The sequence below is a fragment of the Acinonyx jubatus genome, chromosome B3 (genome assembly GCF_027475565.1).
Source record: "Acinonyx jubatus isolate Ajub_Pintada_27869175 chromosome B3, VMU_Ajub_asm_v1.0, whole genome shotgun sequence".
Lineage (NCBI taxonomy): Eukaryota > Metazoa > Chordata > Mammalia > Carnivora > Felidae > Acinonyx > Acinonyx jubatus.
The window spans coordinates 37053256-37077319 of NC_069386.1; the positions used below are offsets into that span (position 1 = coordinate 37053256).

Below are 24064 nucleotides of genomic sequence, written 5' to 3' on the forward strand. Positions count from 1 at the left end.
ACTTAGGGGCAGATTCAAGGTACACTTACCCACAACACATCCTGTTCTCTACTTTCTCAAAGTTTTTAAAATTCACTGTGAATCTCATAGAGGGGAAGAGGATATGTGTCTTTCTTGAATGGGGGGGGGGGGGGTTGGAGCAACATGTAACATTTTGGGAAATAGAGCAATAATGAGAGTACATTCATTTTCTTTTCCTAAATTATTCTTCTTCCCAGGCATAAATAAAACTTTAGCCTAAGATATTTCCTTTATAATCCATTTCACCCAAATTAGTAATCCAAGAAATACCAACTTAAAATTACCTAAGTCATTATCATAACACAGAGAATAACTCAGCAGAGGACTATGCACAGCACCCACAATACCACTTGGTTTAAATGTCTGGGCCCAGAATTTCACACTGTAGAACTGGGGGGAACATCCAAACTTAAAAGGCAAAAATGTGATCAACTATTAAACAATATATATTGCAGTTACACACGATATCCTATCCTTTGAAATTCACAACATCCCATCAGTGGAGCAAATAAGAAAGAAATATTAAACTTTTGCTTTGCATTTATTAGCTTTATTGTACTTTATAAGAAAAAAAATTAAATAGGCCCATTAGCCAGTTTTGTTACCAATGAATGGATTTTCCAATATTTTCTTCATCTAGTTTATGTAGCATAGCCTGTAATATAATCATTTTGTTTGAAAAATCACAATTTTTATAGTCAACACCATTAAGGTAAACTTAGTGTAGGAGAAAGTCAATCATAACACATCAAACAGTTTTATGGAGACTTTAGTAAAGTGGATTCTCATTTCTTGACAATTATACCATTTCTTTGTGCCGAACTAAAAGCCAGGGATATAAGAACAATACGACGGAAGCCCAGGCAGAAATGAAGACCAATGATCAATAACAAGTGGTTAAGCAATTTGGTATCTTCACCTTCTCTCCTCTTAAGGATCACCTAAGCAATAAGATAAATGGGATATCTTCTTTGTATAGAAATATAGTGTGTAAAATAAAGCACTAAAATCATCATGTTACTGCCACTCACCCTCCATAAACAACCACTGTCAAAAATATATTAAATCCAGGGGTTGCTCAGTTCGTTAAGCGTCCAACTTTGGCTCAAGTCACGATCTCGTGGTTCGTGGGTTTGAGCCCCACGTTAGGCTCTGTGCTAACAACTTGGAGCCTGCTTCTGATTCTGTGTCTCCCTCTTTCTCTGCCTCTCTCCCACTCATGCTCTATCTCTCTCTCTCTCAAAAATAAAATAAAACAAAACAAAAAAAAAACATCTTAAATCTGGGGCCCCTGGGTGGCTCAGTCAGTTAAATGTCGACTTCTGCTCAGGTCATGATCTCACAGCTCATGAGTTTGAGCCCCACCTCAGGCTCTCTGCTGTCAGCGCAGTGCCTGCTTCAGATCCTCTGTCTCCCCTCTCTTTCTGCTCCTCCCCAACTCTCTCAAAAATAAACATTTAAAAAAATATATTACAACACACACATATTAAGCACTAGCCACAGCAGATAAGTAAACTCAGGGTACATTGCTAATATTAACATAGCATTCCAGCAGGTATAGAACTTGTGCTAAGGAGGTGTAAGATAACGTGTTGTTGGGGCGCCTGGGTGGCTCAGTCAGTTAAGCGTCCGACTTCAGCTCAGGTCATGATCTCATGATTCATGGGTTTGGGCCCCGCATCAAGCTCTGTGCGGTCAGCTCAGAGCCTGGAACCTACTCTTGATTCTGTTTCCCTCTCTCTCTGCGCCTCCCCTACTCATGCTCTGTCTCTGTCTCAGTTTCTCTCTCTTTCAAAAATAAACATTAAAAAATTAAAAAAAAAAAAAAAAGATAATGTGTTCTTTTATCAGTTCTCCTAATAAAAGGAGATCTTGTGGCCATGCTTCTTGGCTACAAACATTAACAAAGGAAACAAGGAGTTACTGTGTAAGGGGTACAGGTTTCAGGTTTACAAGATGAAAACAGTTCTGGGATGGATGGTGTTGACGGTTGCACAACAGTATGAATGTGCCTAATGCCACTGAACTACTGTAGACTTAAAAATGGTTAAGACACTAAATTTTATGCTTCTCACCATAATTTAAAAAATAATAAAACATTAACATGATTCTATATTGTCATTTTTCCTTGGTAGATAGGCAGGTTATTTCCATTCCCCTGCCTCCCTCTCCCCTTTCTGTTGGTAACCTGTGTTGTAAAATAAAAGATTAAAATGTTAACATCTGGGATATTATTTCTAATAAAAATCATCTGCTGGAGTTTGGTAGTCTTACGTTTCCCCCCTTCTAGAATAAACCAGAACACTAAATTCACAATAGGGCTTCAATTTAAAACCACAACCATGCCTGAGCATTCAACATGTGGTTAAACAGAGCAAATAAATAGGTTAGGAGTCTAAAGAAATGTTTTGGGATTCCATTTGAAGCCATTAAAAGGAACCCAAAGAGTTGAAGAGTTGCTAGAAATCTTTCCTGTTTCTTTCCTGTTTTATTTTATCTGGCTATCAGCATAAAAGCATTAATAAAAAGAAAGGTTGAGGCTTTGAAAAGTGCTCTCTACAGTGAACTTAAGAGAAGCAAATCAGGGCATGCAGGTTCCTCCTTCTGTCCTTTCTAACGGTACCTGAACCCAAGAACGTTCAGAACAGGGTAAAAACTCCAGTCAGATTACGAGTAAGATGAAGAGATGCTGTTTATGCAGCACTGGGGGCTACTTGGAAAGGGATGTCAGTACGATCCAGGGAAGGACAAGAGTACCTCAAACTCTTCAGACACAGTAGGTAGCCATCAAACATTTGAAGGGCATGGCCTCAGGATCATGTTAGGGCTGCACTATTATTTAATTCTCTGAATTATTACAGTGGAAGCACTTAACTTGCAGACCAACTATCCACAGTACCCAGTCATCTGTAGGAAAAAAGAATCCAAATACATGAACATAAGTTCTTAAAGGACTAGATTCAAGAGAATGGACTCCAATCCTGGCTCTACCTGTAGAGAGAAGACTGAAGCCCTGAGTGAGTGAATAGGTCAGATGACTTTGAAGAAGCTTCTAACCCTGAGACACCTAATTCTATGCCAAGGCTGCATCTCTGTGTGGAGGATGTTCTGGGATTTTAAGATGTGACCCTTCATGGTCATAAGGCAATAGGGAAATTTTTATCTATAGTCACGTGGTTAGCAAACACTTAAAATTCCAAGAACATTAATAACCAATTATAAATTATTTCACAACTTTGAAAATATATATTAATATCAACATTAAAACATCTAAGGTAAAAACACAATCATAATGTGATACAGAGTTAGTGTATATATGGAAAACAGCTCTCTGGAGGAAAGCTTTATTACTCCCTCAGGGCTTTCATACAGAGTATGGATTTTTTAATTCCTAGTGGAATATTTTTCATACACCATTGCAGACTATTAAGTACTAGATATTACATTATGTAGTTTAAACTTTGCACTACTGCATGAGAAAGACTTCCCTGTCGAGAGAACTATTTTTTATGGTTAGCATTTTTTAATATGAAAATGAACACTCCTTTAGGGTAAGATCACTGCTACTGGAATTTGGGAGAATTTTATAACTTAACATATTCATCAATGTGTAGAAATTCTCTCGGGGGACTAGGGAGAGAAGGAAATACAACAGGAAGAAGGCTTTTTAATAACTTACAGTGTCAACACAGGGCAAAGCAATGGTATTTATAAGGTTTGTCTTCCACTGGGCACAGCTGTAAAAAGGCAGGGGACTAGTACAGGGTGCTAGCAAGTTTAGAAAAAAATGGTGTTAAAGAGCAAAGGAAAAAAAATGCATTAAACTTCAGGCCAGTTAAAGGTACACCTGTTAATGGTGGACTATTAACGTTCACCCAGGAGAGATGCAGACTCAGAAATATTAAAAAGGCAATATAAATGCACTTTTGCAAGCAATTCCTCAGAAAATAGATGCCTTGCAGAATTTTGGAGTCAAAAGTAGAAATAAAATCTAAGTGCCAGTGGTCATTTAAAAATCTTTGCCACGGAGAACTTGGATACTCACATTTGGCAAAAGTGGATAGAAAGTTTAAACAAAATCGACTACTCACTTGTAGACTGTGCCTCCGTTGCCATGACCAAGAGTGTCTCGATACCGTATGTCTTGTTCATTCATCTCCATGAGAAAGAAAGAAAAACAAAAAGGGTGTCATGCTGTGGATGGAAATGTCAAGGAAAAGCAACTCTGGGCCATAAACAACAAGCAGTCTGGGTCATTTCAAGTTCAGCTGCAAGAACGAGAAGATCAATACAACATTTGCTGTCCAATTTATAAAAGACGATACCAAGGGACAAAGTGATGGAAAGTTTAATGACAATTTGTTTGCCTGGGTCATTTCATTAAAGTTTGATAAAAGGTGTCAAAATGGAATGATATAACATAGCTCGAAAGGGTCAGGTCAGAGATACGGATAAGAACACAGTCTCTAGCACTACACATAACCAATGCCAAACAGCAGTGCACATAACCAAAATCAAACTTGGGAAGACAGCACACACACACAGACACATACCCAGTAATCTAATGCACAATCTGTAAATAAATCAGCCCCTGAAAACTCCTCAGGTGACCCCACAGTTAACATTAAACAAACTAACTGAATAATGTTAATGATTTTCCTGGAGTAGATACAGCTTTCCTTTGGAAACAATAAATTAGTATACAGCGGTAACTGGGTAGAAATCGTATTATGCCGATGGAAAAGTGCCAAATCGGTGCACTTAAAAATGCATACATAGACAAATACTGAAATCCATAAAGGGAAAACATATAATAATGTGATTCTTATAAACTCAAGTCATTTTCATCATTTAATATGCTAAATAGCATGCACATTTTCTCAGGTTCCATAAAACTACTACACCACAAAGACTACTCTCGTTTGTATCATGAATAGTAGTCAATTATTCTAGCGCCCACAAAATAATGTTTTGGAGTTGTAAAGAACTCCTTAAATTATTTATCAAATGACTTTGAGACTAGTCAGATTATATTTGATGCATTCGGTAATTTTCTACACAGTGGTCCAGTTGCTTAAAAATTAACTGCCAACTTTATTCACTAAATGGATTCAATAAAAGTGTTATTTTCCATATAGCGAAAGCTTGGGAAAAGCCATAGTAAGCCCTGAAAAAAAAAATCAATTTCCTGGGAATTGCACTGCCTTGCATGGGCAGATGGAGTTTTTAATTCAATATCACCTGGAAAAAAAAATAGTTTGCTTTCAGACCATTATAGTAAACCTTTAAATATTTTGCTCTAAACTTCTGCCAATTGAATAAAGCAAGGCTCCATTTATCAAGGGAAATATTTTTCTTCTATACATTTCTGAAGTTGAAGCTTCAGAGAGCTGTGATAATTAGCAGTATAGTGCAGGTAACAGAAACAGCTTCCTTTCCAAGCCGTTCTGCCAATCCCTAAAAGAATATTGACAGAGTAATGTGTAAAGGCCAATTCAACACCCAATTTAATTGTAGTACAACCTGATTGGTGCAATTTGCAATTTGCAATCAGCTAATTACTATATTCATGGTCAGAGACAAAACGATAGACAAGTCAGAAAAATTGGCAGCTATTTTCTTATTTGAGGGAAATTTTGCTCTTCATTACCTTTCTTGTATTACTAATACAGAAAAAAAGAAACCATGTTTTAACCTGCATAAAAGATGGAACATGAAGAGAAGAGAAGAAAAGAAAATTTCCTTCTTCCAGGCCAAAAGAGAAATTGTAAAACAGCATGAAGGAGAGCGGCACATAAAGGAATTTGAGATGTTCAGTAGCACAGCTAGGACCAGGTGGGCTTTGATCAATGGCGACGAAGGATATACATGGAAACCGCGGGACCTACTGGCGAGTACAAACAGGCTAATTCCTTCCAAAACACTTCTCAAGGTAGTCTAAACAGCACTCTTAACCACCTCATTTGTACCATTAACTTGCCTAACAAGCTGCACCCTCATCAGGGCTCAAAGTAAACAAGAGAGCAAATTTCATGGACTACATAGGATCCAGGCTCCGCAGGGGCCACACTCTTAAGACTACATCCCCTCCACCACTCCGTCAGGACCTTCCAGATAAAAGGACCAGTAGTTTCCTCTCAGAAAAATATACAAGCCGAGACATATTGTCATTCCACATTCCAATGACACTCTGGGATGGACCTAGGACTTTGCAGGGGGCTGGATTTTGTGGCATTCTATTGAAGAGAAGGCAAATGGGAAGGTATGGCAAGTCTCTGAGCTGCTTGAATCATTATAGTCCTGACATCGTAGGGTTATTTTACCTCTCAAACTCAGGACCCTGAAAAGAGAAGTGGAGCAGCCGCCTGCCCCCCATACCCAGCATTCTGACCTGACCAGGAGTGGTAGGCATCCACCAGGGGTTAGGCTGAGAGACGCTGTGTACTGTGGGTGTGGGTGTGTGTGCACGTGTGTGTGCGTGTGCTAAGCAGCATGTGAGCAAATTCAAGGATAGAAATTTGGAATCCCTCAGACAATAAGATTGTAAGAGCCTCATAAAGATAAAAGTGGTTTTGAAGCAAAAGTTCTAAAACCATCTCACTTAAAAAGACAGTATCCATAAAAAGGTAAAGTGTTTCTACAATGTTTTAAAGTTTTATAGACCTTTGCCTGGCCTATGAGCTGACTGATAGGTTTTTATATTTAAAAAATATCAGATTCTTTTTCTTTTGGCTTATTTGGATTTTCTAACTTTTCTATAGTATGCAAATATTATTCATGTAAAAAAATGTTTTAAAAGAAAACTGTTAGAGACAAGCTCATTAACTGATTACAAACAACCTTTTGAGAATCTCAAATCTCTGATTAAAATGGATTACTTCGGGGCACTTGGGTGGCTCAGTCAGTTAAGCATCCAACTCTTGATTTGGGCTCAGGTCATGATCTTATGGTTTGTGAGTTCGAGCCCTGCATTGAGCCTGATTGGAATTCTCTCTCTCTCTCTCTCTCTCTGTCTCTCAAAATAAAATAAACTTAAAAAAAAACAGGTTACTTTAATTGACTATGAAAAACATCATGAACAGGATCAACTAACAGCTAATAACATTTTTGCCTTTTTTCCTTAGATAAGCATATTAATTGAACTTTTCAAACTGAAGCACAGGAACAGTGTTCATTTTGACACAAAGGTGGGATTTATATGCCTACAATGTACAATATTTAAATATTACAGTTGGGATCAAGTATCAAAAAAAATCACAGAATTTTGCAGCATTTCAAGCACATAGCCCAATTCACTTAGGTCATAAAACTAGTCAATAGCAACTAGTCAAGGCTAGAACTTGGTCCTTCAGTATTTTCTGCTCAATGCCATATGTCAGCAGCTGATGTCCTGGCTAAGTATAGAGGGACGTCCTCTCCCATCAGTGGTCACTGGTCCACAGGAAGGAAAACAATCAACAGAAGGGCACCCACAAGTTAAAAGCAATTTCATCAGCTATGGTATTTGTTTTTAAGAAAAGAAATGTTTTAAAGATCACATAGCTATATAGAAAAGAAGTGAAATAAAGTTTTTATTCAATAGAGATACTAAATTGTTTTAAAATATAACTCGGTTTTCTTGCTTTGACTAAAAAAAGCAAATAAAAGGCAGAATACTATATGTGAGACTAGAGGAAGAAAAAGCCATTGGAGTTAAAATTACATGTCAACTGAAAGAGGGCAAATGACCTGGGAACAATGACAGGCATCGGGTTCTGCTCCTGCTGAAGGAGAGTCAGGGGCTGGAACGAAACGTGAACCAGACAGGACAACCTGCAGGGCGGCAAGGTTGTTCCTGTGTGGGCAGAGGATGGTGTCATGAAGTATGCACTTTTGTGTCTGTGCAGATAGAGGAGAGGGTCATGCTGTGTGGACTTCCATACAGTCTCATTTATGTTTTGGTCTTGTCATAGGATCTAAGATGAACCATAAGAATCTAAAGAGTTTTATATAGTGGTGATTATACAGCTTTTAAAGCTTATTTTATAGTCGAATTCCTATTTTTCTTCCTTTTTAAAAAAAATTTTTTTTAATGTTTATTTTTGAGAGGGAGACAGAGCATGAGCGGGGGAGGAGCAGAGAGAGAGGGAGACACAGAATCCAAAGCAGGCTCCAGGCTCCAAGCTGTCAGCACAAAGCCCAACACAGGGCTTGAACTCACGAACCACAAGATCATGACCTGAGCTGAAGTCAGTTGCTTAACCTACTGAGCCACCCAGGCACCCCTAAATATTTTTTTAATGTTTATTCATTTTTTAGAGAGAGAGACAGAGACAGAGCATGAGTGGGGGAGGGGCAGAGAGAGAGGGAGATACAGAATCTGAGGCAGGCTCCAGGCTCTGACCTGTCAGCACAGAGCCCAACACGGGACTCAAACCCACAAACCGTGAGATCATGACCTGAGCCGAAGTCAGACACTTAACTGACTGAGCCACCTAGTGCTCCCCTCCTTTTTATTTTCTAAACACAATAAGTATGCTTAAAGGCATCTGAAGTTCTCAAAATAGCCAAACATGCAGCAGGATCAGAATTAGTTCTAAGATCTGTGGCTTCTCAGTACAACTATACTTAATTTATCAGGAATAGGAAAATATTGTCACTTTCTCCTATAAAAGCTAAAACACAAAAAGAAGAGAAACAACTTTAGAGATGCAAAGGTCAAAGTTGTTCATCCTTGGAGTAACTAGACACTTTTTTAATCCTTTAAATTGACCCACTGGGCCATTTCTAATCAGTTTCACATCAAGGGCCAATGTTAAAGAGATGATACCGCACTGAAAAGCAAGTGGGAAAAACACATCACGAAATCACAGCAATGATACTGATCTATAGCTCTCAATGAAACGTGCCAAAAAAAATCTTACAATCTGGCTTTTTTTAAGCTGGCAAAAAAAGGAATCCTCGGTCATTAAACGATAAAAGAAAAACGATATCTCCATTCCAAAGACTAAATGTTAAACTCTTAAAAAGTGCTTGATTTAATACAATATTAATGAAATTAATGGGGAAAATGAAATGGAATTCAATTATGGATCAGCAAAGAAAATATTCTTTGTTTATTGTCTGCCTGTGTTAAGAAGAATCAGCACCTATCGCTTATAAATCATTAAAATAAAAATGCTCAATTAATCCTTATTTTATATGTAAAGGTCTGACAGAAACTAGACCCATCACTAGACCTTTGCTTCACAAATCGAAGCAATAATGGTTTCAGAAAGCAGTCACACTGTATGAGCAGACAATTGGAGAGATTTAGTAAATCCCACTTTATAGAGCAGAGACTAATCGGAAAACACAAGCCAGTCAAATGTTTCTTATGAACTGTTGACACTATATCAATGCCGAATCAATTGGTGGCATTTACTCTGAGTGACAGAAAAGAAATAAATATTTATATCACATAACCTATATCAATGAACCCAGGCAGAAAGCTATTTCTAACCTGTCAATATTTGATTATCTTGAAGAATCATGTCCCTTTCTTTTAATGATTAATATGAATTCCTTATTAAACCTAAGTGGAGGCTAGTGGAAAGGCAAATCATTATTAATGCTTGAGAGCATAAACCACTAAAATAAAAAACTATGCTCAAGTGTTAAAGTATCGTTAAATGTGACTTACATCTTCCATATCAAGTGGTGTCAGTGCTCAGCCCAGAAATTTATTGATGCCACAACTGGGCACATTACTTCACTGCGATGCAATCTAGCTCAGTCTTTAGTTACCCTATAGTACCAAGGAACTGAGAAATTAGCACAAGGAGGAGGTATTATGAGGACTTCCAAACGTGGGTTTTTCTGTTTTGTTCGTTGTGACTGAAAGCAAATAAAGGCTGTTCCTTAAAAGAAGAAAACGCCAAACTGTTTAACGCGGGGTTAACACATTCCCAAGGGAAGGCAATAAACAATCTTTAAGTGTCAAAAATCATTCTTATGACAGTCTTCCACCACAGAGAACCTCATAACTGAAACCACTAAGATATTTATGGTACTAGGTTTGTTGTCAAAACATTAGGAACATTTCAGAATGCTTATTTTTTGCAGTGGAAATAAACTGTTTTTCATCTTTGAAAGAGGAATCTATGACAGGTTATTTTCCATTGCCTGAGTTGAACAAATGTAGTTAAAGCTTCTTAATTTATGTCAGTTTTAAAGTATATTTTCCAGCTGAAGAACGCATGTGACTCACACTTAAGTTACAATTAGTAACTAGACTTGCAAGCGTGTTAAGAGACACGGAAAAATCCCAAGCTCGCTATTTCTGCTTTTAGCCAGGTTTTGTTTCATACTGGGTCCGAACACATCCAGGGCACTAGGGGGACACATTTGCAGATATCAATCCAAACAAACCTCTGGCTGCTTAAAGTACTTTTAGGTACTAGATAAACACTATATAAAATTTTGAAACCATCATGATTACAGAGACAACACCAGATTCTCCTTGGCTGTACACAGAATATCTGAGGACTAGAATTCCCACACTCTGGATGACAACCAGATGTCAGAACCGGATCAACTTATTTTTTCTAACTGTATTCAAGGGACTGTGTGCTAAATAAGTAGGGCTTCCAGAAGCACTATCATACCGTCACTGTTTTAAGGCATGAGCATCCATCTATTAGGCCACAAAGTTACAGGTGATATTAAAGGACAAGCACAAGGACCCAGCTTTGTCTTCTTGACGTGCTCCACTACAAGTACTTGATTCATGAAATGCCAATGAGGCTTGGAGAGGTCAGCGTGTGAAGGCACTGAATAAGCATCTGAGATAATTAAGATTTCAGCCTTCGAAACATGGACGGGAAGTGAACAGCAGTTAAGAAAATCAATAAGAGTCTTTTATTTGCAGTGACACAGATGTCTCAGTCAATAGAGCCTAATAGGCAGGCTTGATCGCAATGGACAGGCGCCTGCCTCCAAGGCTATCAAAGGGCTTCTTCTATAACAAACATTAAAACGCATTTATGTTGCTATTGAAGAATCGAGGACCCTGTAGGTAGCTTAATTTGCCAGTGTATGTTTAAAAGCACTATACTATTTCAGATGTGTCCATTTACTGGAATCAAAATTAGTGAGAAATGACTGGCCCGCAGGCCTGTTTGTCCCTCACTGGCTGGGTTAGGTCACGCAGCTTTAGACGGCCAGTCCACTAGGCCAACCAAACCAAGGGCTTCTCAGGCCCAGGATTTTAAACGCCAAAGGTCTGCTGTTACGGTGTTCCCCAAAAAGCCAGCGTTCCTTTCAGGACAAAAGAAGGAGCCAAGGTAAGAAAGTAACAGTTTTTCCTCTTCCCCTCAAAGATAATGAAAGTGGCAGCCACCTCCGGACGCTGGGCCATTTCAACAACCCATGGGTTGACACACTTGTTCAGAACTGATTAACTTTTTTTAGACTGAGATGGCAGCAGGGTGGGTGCCTGGTACTTCAATCTGCTGGGAGTGAAACCCATTAGCACAGTTTGAAAAACGTGCTGCAAATTGCTCTGCCAATCAAATTAAGCCACTGTAATTCATTTATGACAAGAAGACATTCACAGGCTCTTTATCTGTTTATTAAGTGTATGGATACAAAAACTGGACAGTAATAAGTTACTGCTACGTGAAAATCTTAATATGTAATGACACCTACCTGGCCATTGGCTAATATTTTTTTCAGTTCAGCAGAAGACTTCTTTAAGCTGAAAAGGGAAGACATAATTTTTAATGGCAAGATCACTGACACCTCTGAACACTGTTCAGAATTCCAGACTACAATACGTCTTTGTTTTAGGTGAACACAGGGACTCCACACTTTGCATCCTTCTTCCTACATCAAACATTTACAAAAGTAACTGGCCATATGGCAAAGGTATTAATAAAAATTCTGAACCCCTAAAGCAAGACGGAAGCCTCCAATCCCAATGAAGCTAGATTACCTTACAGATTACTTCAGTGACCTTTCCTGGCTATTTAGTCCTGCTGCCTTTGGGTAGCCTTTCAGTGGCTATTTTATGTGGGCTCTGGCATCTGCTAAATACAAAGAACTTAACGATACACAAGAAAACAACTTCAAAAGATAAAATAGATAGCTTAAGTACGGATCTTTTACTACCATTAAGAGGTACAATTCAGCTTGCTGGGAAGCAAATGTGCAACAAACAAATTCTGGGGCTCACTGGTTGTGTCATCTGGCACAAGTCAGTTACTTATCCTCTCTGAACCTCAATTTCCTCTTTCTGTCAAATGGGGGAAATATCAACTTTATAGAGTAATCAAGAAAATTAAATATTACAAAAAGCCCACACACATTGTAGATATTAAGTAAATTTCAACTGCTTTCTCTTTGCTTTTCTGTTCTATAAGTGGGAGACTCTGCTTTCAGAGTTATTTAAGAAACATGAAAATGTTCTTCTCTGGACACATATGACTTGTAAACACTTATAGGAATGAGTTTAGGGAAAGTGGCTAGGGAACACTCTGAAGTCCTTCTAGCTTTATTATGAGTTATGCCCACAGATCCCCACCCGGTAAGAGTGGTGTACAAAATAGCATCTCATCTCATCAATGTTCTAATTGGAAACGTAAGCTTGTTAACTCTCTTCTTTTTTTTAATTTTTTTAATTTTTTTTAGCGTTTATTTATTTTTGAGAGAGAGAGAGACAGAGACAAGAGACAGAGCATGAGCGGGGGAGGGGCAGAGAGAGGAGACACAGAATCCAAAGCAGGCTCCAGGCTCCGAGCTGTCAGCACAGAGCCCGACACAGGGCTCAAAAGAACCCACAAGCTGTGAGATCATGACTTGAGCCGAAGTCAGACGCCCAACTGACCGAGCCACCCAGGGGCCCCTTGTAACTCTATTCTTTATCTATTTTAACCCTCTATCCATCTACCAAATTAACTCTCTTCCCTCGTGCAGTTACCTGTATAGATGCCTTTCTTTCCACCACACACTCCCCAAGACTGGGAGATCCCTGAGAACATGGACCACATCTAGATCACCTCTTTTCCACTCCCTTCCCATCCTTGAACCCAGCCAGGGACGTGGCACGTGCTAAGAATTTGATAAATGGTGGCCTTGCTTCTGGTTGTGATTTATTATATGGCAGTCACAGACACACATACACACACATGCATTTGGTACCTTGAGTAAGTTATACTTGATAAAGATCTCAGGCTTCATGTCTGACCACACTTGCTCTTTCAAGTTATGACTACTCTTCTTTCTAAATACTTCTTAAACTTCTGCTATGGTCAAATGCAGACTATGGAGCAACAGTCCCTACTTTCTCCAGATTTTACAAAACATGTCCTCAACCAAGGATTCTAAACTTTAATAATGTCCTCCCAAGTCTAAGAATTCATATACTGAAGTGGCAGTTAAGAATTTTGTAGAATGATAGGGCACCTGAGTGGCTCAGTCGGTTGGGCGTCCGACTCTTGGTTGCGGTTCAGGTCATAATCTCACACTTCGTGAGACTGAGCCCCATGCCAGGCTCTGCGCTGACAGCCTGGAGTCTGCTTGGGATTCCCTCTCTCTCCCTCACTCTCTGCCCCTCTCTTGCTCGTGTTCTCTCTCTCTCAGAAATAAAATAAATGTTAAAAAAATTTTAATAAAATAAAAAAAAAAAGAACTTTGTAAAATGAGACTAAGGCAGAAATATGTATCAAACAATAAACTACCAAAATCAATCCAGTTAAGAAAATAATAATAGCAGCTCTCATTTACTGCATGATTACCATGTGCCAGGCATGGTGCTAAATGCCATTACTCATTATCCTGATTTAATCCTCACAATAACTATAGCCCTGTGGGAATAATTTATAAAGGAAACAAAGGTTCAGGCCTTGCTCATTCTGTCTCTCTCTCTCTCTCTCTCTCTCTCACACACACACACACACACATATTTTTTTCCCCTAGGGAACACTTAGACCCCTTGTATTCCCACAGATGACTCCCAATTTAACAGTTACAATTATTGTAAAAACAGAAATAACAAAACAATGTCTAGGCAATGTTTCTCCACAGATACTCCATTATGTCACACAACTTGAAATAATAACATTTTGATTCAATGCATTTACAAAGCACCTTTCATCCAAGAAACAAAACGTGATTCCTTAATACAGCTTCATCAGTCTCCCTAACGCTGGAGGTAGATAGATGAAAGTTTAAGCATCCCAATTTTATAGAAGGAGGGAGCCAAGATATTTAGGAAAGGACTTGACTTGGCAGTGGAACCTGCATTCAGTAATTATGGCCAAGGAACACCATGTGGATTAGTAAGGTCATTTTAACGGTCACCCACCTAAGGCAAAGACCACTTCAAGCTTTGAAAGTAACTGAGGAGAATGCTGATTTCATCCATTATGCCAATGTCTGACTACCAACTTGGTCTCAATTAAAAAAAAAAAAAAATTTCTGGAAATTTCTTTGTGCCTCAGTTTACTCAGTATTTTGTTTATCTGTATAGTCACGGTGACTTAGATTATCCAAAAATCACTTTTCAAAACATCTTAAAATTTAAATGTGATGTTATTGCAACTTTAGTATGACACTTTAAGAGGGACACTGAGATATCTAAAGAAGAAGAAATGGGTGAGGAGACTAGAAATAAGGTATCAGAGAGGCTGAATGAGTTGGGAGAATTCAATTCAGAGACAAGACTTAGAGGGAATATAAATCTGTTCATCCACTCATTCATTCAAGCATTGTTGACCGTCTCCTATGTGCCAAGCATCACACTGGGAATTGGGAATTCAATAATGAATATGCTGTAGTCACTGCCCTCCAAGAGTACAGAATTTACTGGGGACAGAAGCGACCGTAAGACAATGTGCTAACTGCCACAGTAAAAGCAAGCACCAGGGGATTGGGGAAATTATAGAGTGGGTACCTGGTGTTGACTACGAGGTGGGCAATCACCAGGGATGGTTTCCAGAAGAAGGTAAAACTCTGTTCTTCAAATCGACCAAGGTTGGCCAGACTGAAGGTGAAGAAGGGGAGGAAAAGAGGAGGAAAGCAGGAAGGGCCAGGAGTTAGAGAAAACATGATCCATTGAGGGCTCCATGCATTCCTCAGCAAAGCTGGAATGTCAAGCAGGAAGGGGTCAAGTGGGCAGGGGACTTAAATGTGAGAGCTCATTGCTCACCTGTAGCCAAGGTTACACACTGTCCTGAAGGTTTTAAGGAGCAGCAGTCAGCCCTAAAGGGGGAATGATGGGCTCAGAATACATGTTGGCAAGATCACTGTGGCTGCAGCGTGGAGGAGGGACTGCACATGGCAAGACTGTGGCTGTGGCCGTGATCTACAGAGCCCAAACTGCCTTGGCAGCAACAGGGGTATTGGCCAGAGGACAGACTCCAGCATGACAGAAGGCAGGCCTACAGGTGTAGGGACTGACTACATGTGGCTCTGAAGGAGGCCCAGGAGGCAGTGAAAGATGACTGGCAAGTTAGCCACTGGGTGGGTGTGGGAGAATTTGCTGAGACAGGAAACCTACAAGTAGTATGTTTGGAGGGAAGACGATGGGAAGAGCTACCTAGAAGAGGGAACAGCCCTGCTCTGAGGGCCAAACGAAATCTTTACCAGTGGGTGCTAAAAGGAGACCCATCTCGGCTCATGACAAAGAATGTTCTAAGACAGAGCTATGTGAAAATGGAAGGGGCTGCCATGGCCAATAAAATGCATTCACGCTGCGAGGGATATTCAGGAAGTGCCTGGATGACCATTTGGCAAGGGCTGGGGAATCAAGCATCGAAACAGAGCTGGATTAGATTGGTGCTCCTCTGACTCACACAGCACAGGCAGAGGGTCTTTTATAAACAGAGCCGGACATCTGATGCTTACCAATGACAATACAAAAACGAAAACTAAAACAGAGGGCCCTGCCGACGTGGCCCATCCTGTCCCCTTCTCTCTGATCACTCCAATGTTCTTCTCCCCTCTCTCCACACTCGCCCAATCAGTACCCCTCCCTGGGCTCCAGCCAGACTGGTCTACTTATGAACACACCGAACAGGCCTTCCACAGACGCTCTCCCCTCCCTGTGAAATGCCCTTTGCTGGCTCTTGATGTGGCCAGGCCCTTCCCATCCTCCAGGCCTCTCAGAATGTCACTCTCCTCCGGAGAGTCTTCCCTGAACATGCTGTCTAAATCTAAACATATTCCTGCCCAGTGCTCTCTCTCTCCAAAACCTGCCTGCTTCCTTCATAATACTAATTATAAAGTGTGATTGTCTGTATTTGTTTGGGTTTTTTTTCCCCCTGTATGTCCATTAGATAGCAAGCTCTAGAGGATAAGGACTACATTGTATTTCTCGTGCATAGGACAATACCTACTCAACAGGTGACACTCAATAAATACTTTTGATTAGTTGTCAACGTGGGACACAGAGCATGGCCAATGCAGGGTGGCATATTAAAATCTATAGCAGGTCTCTTTCAAACTGCATTCCTCCCATGACAGAAGTCACTGCCGGAGGAGACCACCATCACTAGGTAGGAGGCTGTCACATCCCTAAGGAAAGATACTACAACAAAAGGCTGAGAACTACTAAATCAGATAGTCTCCAAAATTCTGTCCAATGTGAAAATTTTATGATACTCTGTGAATATACACTGTAGTTCTTTAAAAACCAAGCTAATTTACTCCTCTTGTTAGAGCCAAATCTCAGAGAACTTGAAAAGTTATCCTGCCCCTTCTCTGCCTTCCCATTTTTTTTTCAACTCTGTCTTGCTTTTTATACCATGATGAAATGGAACCCAAAACACCAGAGAAAGTCCTTGTTTTTCCTCAAGGCTCATGGTGGGTCTGTCTGAACAACAACTTTTCTGGAAATAGTGGTAAAATTAAATGCCCAGCCTTCTTTGACCTGAGCATAACAAGTGACCCTCAGCCCCAGGCCTCCACTAAGCTGCAGGTATCGCCTGGCAGGGCCAAGCGCTAGAATGAGAACTAAAGACCTACCCCTTGTGACCACAAGACAGAGGATCCGCTAGTGGATAACGTGGTTGAGTGCATTTTAAGACAGAATGAATTGTTTAAGAAGAAAACACACTTTAAAAGTAGTGTGCTCACAGCAGGAAAGCTGGTAAGTAGATACACTGACACCATAATAAAGCAATCAAGGAAGCGACTTCTGAGGAGGAGACAGGAGGGTAAAAAGAGAGTCAGAAGGAGAGACTTTAAATTACCTACAGTTAAAGCCCTCTGGCAAAAGAACCAGGACTCTGGGTTAAGGAGACGGACAGAAGGAAGAGGAGAAACCTAAACCATACCTCAGCCAATAAACAGCTGTGCGATACTGGTGACAGCTCTACACTTAGAAAAGCCTGGGACAGAGTGGAAGGGTCTTCTGGCTCAATGCCGGCTTTCCAGTCACCAGCGTGAACAGGTACACCCAGAGAAATCGCCTCCACAGCATCATCCTCAAGTACAGTAATGTGAGGTGCACTCGCTGAATAACTGAGTATATAACCAAAACGACCTAAAACTCTATCAGCTTGAGCAGGTTGCTCCTTCCACTTGAGGACCGTGATGATCGGAAGCAACACTCTGAAAAGGCACTCAGGTCTTTGGTATCCCCACAGCAGTATAGGGTGCTGTTAGCATGAATGAGTGAAAATTATCTTCCTTCTGCAATAGCTTCAATATTCTGTATGACCAAAGATACAAGAAGAGCAACATGGCTGGTCAGTTTAAGTTCCACCACTTCACTCTCTCCCTGCCTCTTTCTGGTGAAGAGGTCAGTGGACAACAATGCTGCCAAAAGACAGACAATCAAGAAAAAAATGGTAAGCGTTACACAATTTACCCAACCAGATTGTCAAGGCACGGAAGGCACTGAAGTCAAAGGCACTGAATTCTCTGTGAAATTTGAAGACTGAAGGCACACCATTCCACAGACCAAAATTATGAGTTTAAAATGCCTCATTCCATCTTCCTCGGTGAGGTCCTTTCTCTGCAGTCAACACGTAGCTACAGTTACCCAACCGGTCAAATTTCTTCTTAGCCACGTACACATTCGTATGGTCTTATAGAAGAGAGGTGTCATCCCATAAGCCTCATCCCCACCCCCAGCTCTGTAGATAAGCATGTTCATGGGCACACTTCACTTGCTTGCTCTCACCTATTGCTTGGAAGTGAATCCGGGACAGCTGGGCTGCCGTGTTGAGAGGGTCCAGCCCGGGTATTCACCTACAAGGAAAGAAAGAATCTCGATCAGTCTTGTGTTCCGAGGACACAGTTCCAATTAACCTATAATTTGCCACAAATTTCTCATTTCACTATGAAGGTTAATTAGCTTGTTGCTAGACAGACCCACGGTTGGAGTCTACTCGGTATATAGGTTACAGAACGGTACAACCCATATGTTACATAATATACTTTTCCTGTTGTTATTCAAATACCTAAATGGTGTTGAAAAAAAGGAGAGATAAATGGGAAAATTGCAATTCACTCTCCAGAACTGAATTCAATTCACTGTTTTGTTTTGTTTCATATACAAAACAATATGTTCAAAAAAGAACATGAAGAATACATCCCGAGGTTAGTAGTGAACCTCACGTTTTCATACCCTTCCAGCTCTAAAACCAAACAGAACACTGCAGAATGTTTCCTATTCACTGAAAAACGAGGTCCAAATAATTAATTATAAAATGCTTGAATCTATACAATAGCCAGCTTTTCTTTCAAATGTGAAGCTGTAAGCAGAAATCCAAAATTCAAAAGACAAAGAACAATGAAAAGACATCAAATAAATATATGTTTCTAGCATAAATATGTCAAAAAAAGAGGAGGGTATTCTGTGTGCAATATGCTTAGGTGCTTAATTAATCACTGAAATGAAGTCTGTATTTTCACGCAAATAAATCTTTGTGGACACCAGTGCTCAGAATCATCCTGAAGAAACGGATCCACAAAATGATTCAAAATAATAAAAAAAAAATGTGGCCCCCAAAAAGCCTTCTATCCAAATATGTACACATATTGAGCAAATACTACAGATGAATCTCCCTCCACATCCCCTTTGGAAAAAAAAAAAAAAAAAAAAGGATCGCTTGTCAGAGCTTGAGAAAGTGCAGTTTTATTTGACATTTCAATAAGTGGAACACAGCATTACAAATCCATCTAACTTTACTGAAACAATTATTGAAATTCGTACCTTCAGGCCATGTATGTTCCGTTCCCCAGGAGGCTTGCAGGCTGAAACAGTAATTGACTAAATTGTAGAACACATCAGGGCCATTTACAAATTTGCTCAAAATGAATCGTTTAAAAAGAAATGAGGGTGACACCAAAATTAGCAGAGAGAAATGATTGAAAAGTGGCTCCCAAGACCCAAAGTGGGAATTATGAACCAAGGTTTTTAACTTGCAGGAGTGAGCATTTATAAATGCAAAGAGCTTTCTGACACCACCTCATATAAATTCCAATTTCTGCTTAAAACATATAAAAATCAAGTTAACTGAGCTAAAATGATTAGATTCCTTTCATAATTCAAATTTCTGCAATCTTTCCTCAACTCCATTACATTGTATATCTGCTATCACTTAAACTACTTTGAAAATAGCTAGGGTTTTTTCTTTGAGGGGGGATGGTGGGAGGTTGGAGAAGGGTCTTTTAATGCCAGAAAGATGTTCAGAGACTCTAAAATGGAATATTCAAGTTTGAATACCAGTTTGCACAGCAATAATTAGTCAAATTTGTTAAAATACAAGGATATCACTAATTTTACTGCATTTTTTTGCAAATCTTGACATCTTCTAATATTTAAGTCTAACGACAGAGCAGTGCCAGGAAAAATATTAATTTCCCGACACCACCAGGATGTACAGGTTAGTACTCTTCCAATTCAGCAAATGCTTCTTCATCAAATGTTAGAAATACAAAAGCGTCCTGCCCATTTTATAGGCTGCTTCCATCTGAAAGCTACGGGTGCCCTACATGTTGTATGTTGAGGGACTGTCAATTTTGATTGATTGTTTGGGAAGGATGAATTTGATTTTTTTTTCCTCCTCCCTCAGATGTACATGTATTTCTCCTCTGTTTCTGACAACAAGAAATAAAACTGTTTAATAAGAAGATGTGGGTAATAATTACAAAGCATATCAATTGTTTTAATTGTGTATATTTTTAGTACATTCAAATTTATTATGTTACTCTCCTAGAAAATATATCTAAACCTTAATAAAGAATTTTTATTTTTCTAAAATACATTAAAATTAGGACTCCAAATCTTTTCTCCATAAAATAGAAATTAACTTTTTGAACAAAACAAAAGTCACATATATTTGATGCCTGATCCTCGAGGGAACATTAATACTTCCTAAGACAACACTTCAGAGTATTTCCACTTAAGAACCCAGTACATTGATAAATTTCACTTAATAAGAAAGTGGCTAAGGAATCAGAGACAGGTGTCAATCTTACCTATTACCTAAACATGTGCCTCATTATTCAACGGGCTTCTCAAATCTTCATGACTGGAAATCTAAACAATATTCAAAAAACCCAGTAACCTCGTATTTCCTAAAGTTATGGAGTCAGAAGTTGCATAAAGCTAGAAAGTTTTCATAGTTATCAATATTTAACATATCTTTTAACTACAGGGAGGATAGCAATGAGCTGGGAGTTACCATCCAAGGCAAATGTCTTACTTGGAATGAGAACACCTGAGGTTAGAACAAAATCGTTTTCTCCTATCTTTCTCACTTGTTCAGTCTAGAGATTCTTTGTAGCATGGGGCTTGACTGAAGAAACTAAGGTCTGGGAGGCCTCTAACCAACTAAGTATTAACCCAGTCAATCTGCCCAGTATGTCTATATCTTAATTGTCTAAATTTGTGTAATCACATTTACCTATATAAAATATAGGTAAGTCAGAGTAGAGTGCCTGGGTGGCTCGGTCAGTTAAGCATCTGACTCTTGGTTCAGGTCATGATCCTGTGGTTTTGTGAGTTCAAGCCCCACACTGGACTCTGTGCTGGCAGCATGGAGCTTGCTCAGGATTCTCTCTCTCCTCTCTGCCCCACCCCCACTCACACTGTCTCTGTCTCTCTCAAAATAAATACATAAGCTTAAAAAAAATAAAAATAAAATATAGGTAAGCAAAAAGCAAGAATACAATAAACAGAGTCGTACAATAACATCCAAGAAACCATAGAGATAAGGAGACTGAATCTCATATTTAAAAAAATTTAAATATGGGGGCACCTGGGTGTAAGTTAAGTGTCTGACTACCGGTTTCAGCTCAGGTCACGATCTCATGGTTTGTGAGTTCAAGCCCCACATCGGGCTCCATGCTGACACTGCGGAGCCTGCTTGACATTCTCTCTCTCCCGCTCTCTCTGCCCCTCCCCTGCTCACTCTCAGTTGCTCTCTCAAAAATAAATAAATAAACTAAAAAAAAAATTTTAATATGGCCTGGAAGAACTTTATTTAATAATTTATTAGAGCCTAATAGTTCTGTTCTAGGACTACATGCGACAATCATATCTCATATACTGTCTTCTTTTAAGTATCTTCTCCCTACAATGTACTATTCTCTACACTCTTACCAACCCCCTGCAGACTGCCTCCAAGCACACTCCACGATTATTTTCATTTATATGCCCTTCCACTTTAAGCAAATTATAATTTAAACAAAATTCTTATTCAAAAGGTATACTAACCACTTAAAGCTGTTGTGGACTCTGAAATTATTTAATCTCTCTGAACCTACATATTCTCATCCATACAATGGAATCAGTAATACCTAATAGACAGAAATGTCAGAAAAATGAGAAATGATAACACTTAAAGGAATATTACTGCCTGAACACAGCAGATGTCTAAAAAAAGGTTGTCACTGCCATGAGAGATGGCACAATGGTACAGACAAGAAGACTGAAAAGGACTGCTCATGAAAGAAAAGGAAAAAAAAAAACTTTGAAAGATTTTGGATGAAGAAGAGTAAATCTTTTATTGGAGGGGGGAAAAAACAACAAAGACCCAGAGCATTGGTATGATTTTCCACGTTACTGTACTAGAGTTTGCTATAACAAAAGAGTTATTATGTCAAGTAGGGAAACAATTAATGGAAATTTTCAGCTGGTAAAGTATTCTTGTGGAGAAACAATTGTGAAACTTGCCCAATTCTCCCATCGTTGAAAATAACAAGAAGCAATCTGCATCCTTGTCACTGGCCTAATGCACAGAAATGGCAACATTCCTTTTTCTTTTCTTTTTTTAATTCATTTTTAGTCTTCAGGCACAACAGAATTGGATTAATCTTAATTTTTGTTTCACAGACACTATCAATGGCCCCATTTTGTTTACTTACTTAGCTCTTTAATGCATTATCATTAATAATGTACTAAGTACTCCCAATCCCACTGCTCACCTTAACACTAGAAAAGCATTACCCTTGAACCCAGACCTTCTTGTGGGCTGGCCACATCAGCTGCCTTTGGAGACTTGATCAGTGTAAATTAGAGGCTACTGGTTAACTGAACCATTCAACTTCAGAGAGTTACAGGTAATGAAAGTCTAGAATGGTTAATTGAAAAACCCATAACCATGATTACCTGTACAGTATCAGTTGACAAAGATATTATTTCTTTTTTTTTAATTTTTAATTAAAAAAAATTTTTTTTAATATACGAAATTTATTGTCAAATTGGTTTCCATACAACACCCAGTGCTCATCCCAAAAGGTGCCCTCTTCAATACCCATCACCTACCCTCCCCTCCCTCCCACCCCCCATCAACCCTCAGTTTGTTCTCAGTTTTTAAGAGTCTCTTATGCTTTGGCTCTCTCCCTCTCTAACCTCTTTTTTTTTTTTTTCCTTCCCTTCCCCCATGGGTTTCTGTTAAGTTTCTCAGGATCCACATAAGAGTGAAAACATATGGTATCTGTCTTTCTCTGTATGGCTTATTTCACTTAGCATTAAGTTATTTCTAAAAAAGTTGGAGCATTTCCTTATCTGCTCCATCAGTTAAAAAAATATGAATTCCAAGTGGGGCAAGGTATCATGCGTGAAAGACTTAATGGTTTACATAATTAAACTGTTCTTTTTTACTATTATTCAAAAATTGTTAAGTTTATTTATTTTGAGAGAGTGCATGCACACTAGCGTGCATGTGTGCAAGTGGGGGAGGGGCAGAGAGGGAAAGAAAGAGAATCCCAAGCAGGCTCCCCACCGTCAGCCCTGAGTCCCATCAATGTGGGGCTCAAACTCATGAACCATGAGACCCGAGCCAAAGTTGGATGCTCAACCGGCTGAGCCACTGAGGCGCCCCTACTATTTTTCGAATTTTGAGGAAACATTAATATACAGTTGATCAATCATATCAGATAGGCGGCTAGTACTGCCAATCTAAAAGAAAAAAAAGGAATATTAATTGACTTGGTGATTCACCAAAACTTACTCTCATCAGCTAATATTTTTTGGAGACTTGACAATTAAATTCCTATTTATGAAGATTTTCCATTATTTGGAAAATGTCACCCCAAAAAACCAAGGACCAAACATTATCAAAATTTCTCTCCTAAAACCCCACAGTACATCTTCGCTTCTGCACTAGATGAAAGCTTTCTCCTCAACAGCAGCTTTGGCTACCATCATGAGCCACAATTTATAAATATCCGAAATTAAAGTCATTCATTTGCCTTGGTTTAGAAACCATGTGGACCCCCAAAGAGTTCTTTAAGCGAATGTAAGTATGTACTTCAAAAACAAAAAACAATCTAGTTAGTTTAATTTACTCTAGTAAATTAGATATTTTATCTGCCATAACTATAATATAGCCTGCAATCCCCACGATAATGAATACTTCTTTTGTTTTTTCAAATTAAGAGCTAAACATCATGTTATGTGCATTTAAACCTTTGGAAAACATAACTGTTGATGAAACAGTTTACTGAAATAATCATTGTTGATTAGAATTTGTTCAACATTACCTCTTGGAAATATCTGCAGAGGCTCTATTAACTGTCCATTTACTTGCTGTTCCATTACTGTGGAATAATACTGCAAAGAGATTAT

General features: G+C 39.1%; 1 protein-coding gene across 11 annotated transcripts in view; it reads right to left on the bottom strand.

Moving 5' to 3' along the window:
* MAP2K5 (mitogen-activated protein kinase kinase 5) overlaps positions 1-24064 on the bottom strand; it is a 269517-nt gene that overhangs the window by 206196 nt on the left and 39257 nt on the right. For all 11 annotated transcript variants that reach the window (XM_027067609.2, XM_027067613.2, XM_027067608.2 and 8 more), the window contains exons 4-8: positions 23980-24049; positions 19202-19242; positions 18167-18234; positions 11689-11737; positions 4113-4177 (exon numbers count right to left, since the gene is read on the bottom strand). In XM_027067609.2, coding sequence (XP_026923410.1) covers positions 4113-4177; positions 11689-11737; positions 18167-18234; positions 19202-19242; positions 23980-24049 — 293 coding nt within the window. The remainder of the gene's footprint in view (positions 1-4112; positions 4178-11688; positions 11738-18166; positions 18235-19201; positions 19243-23979; positions 24050-24064) is intronic.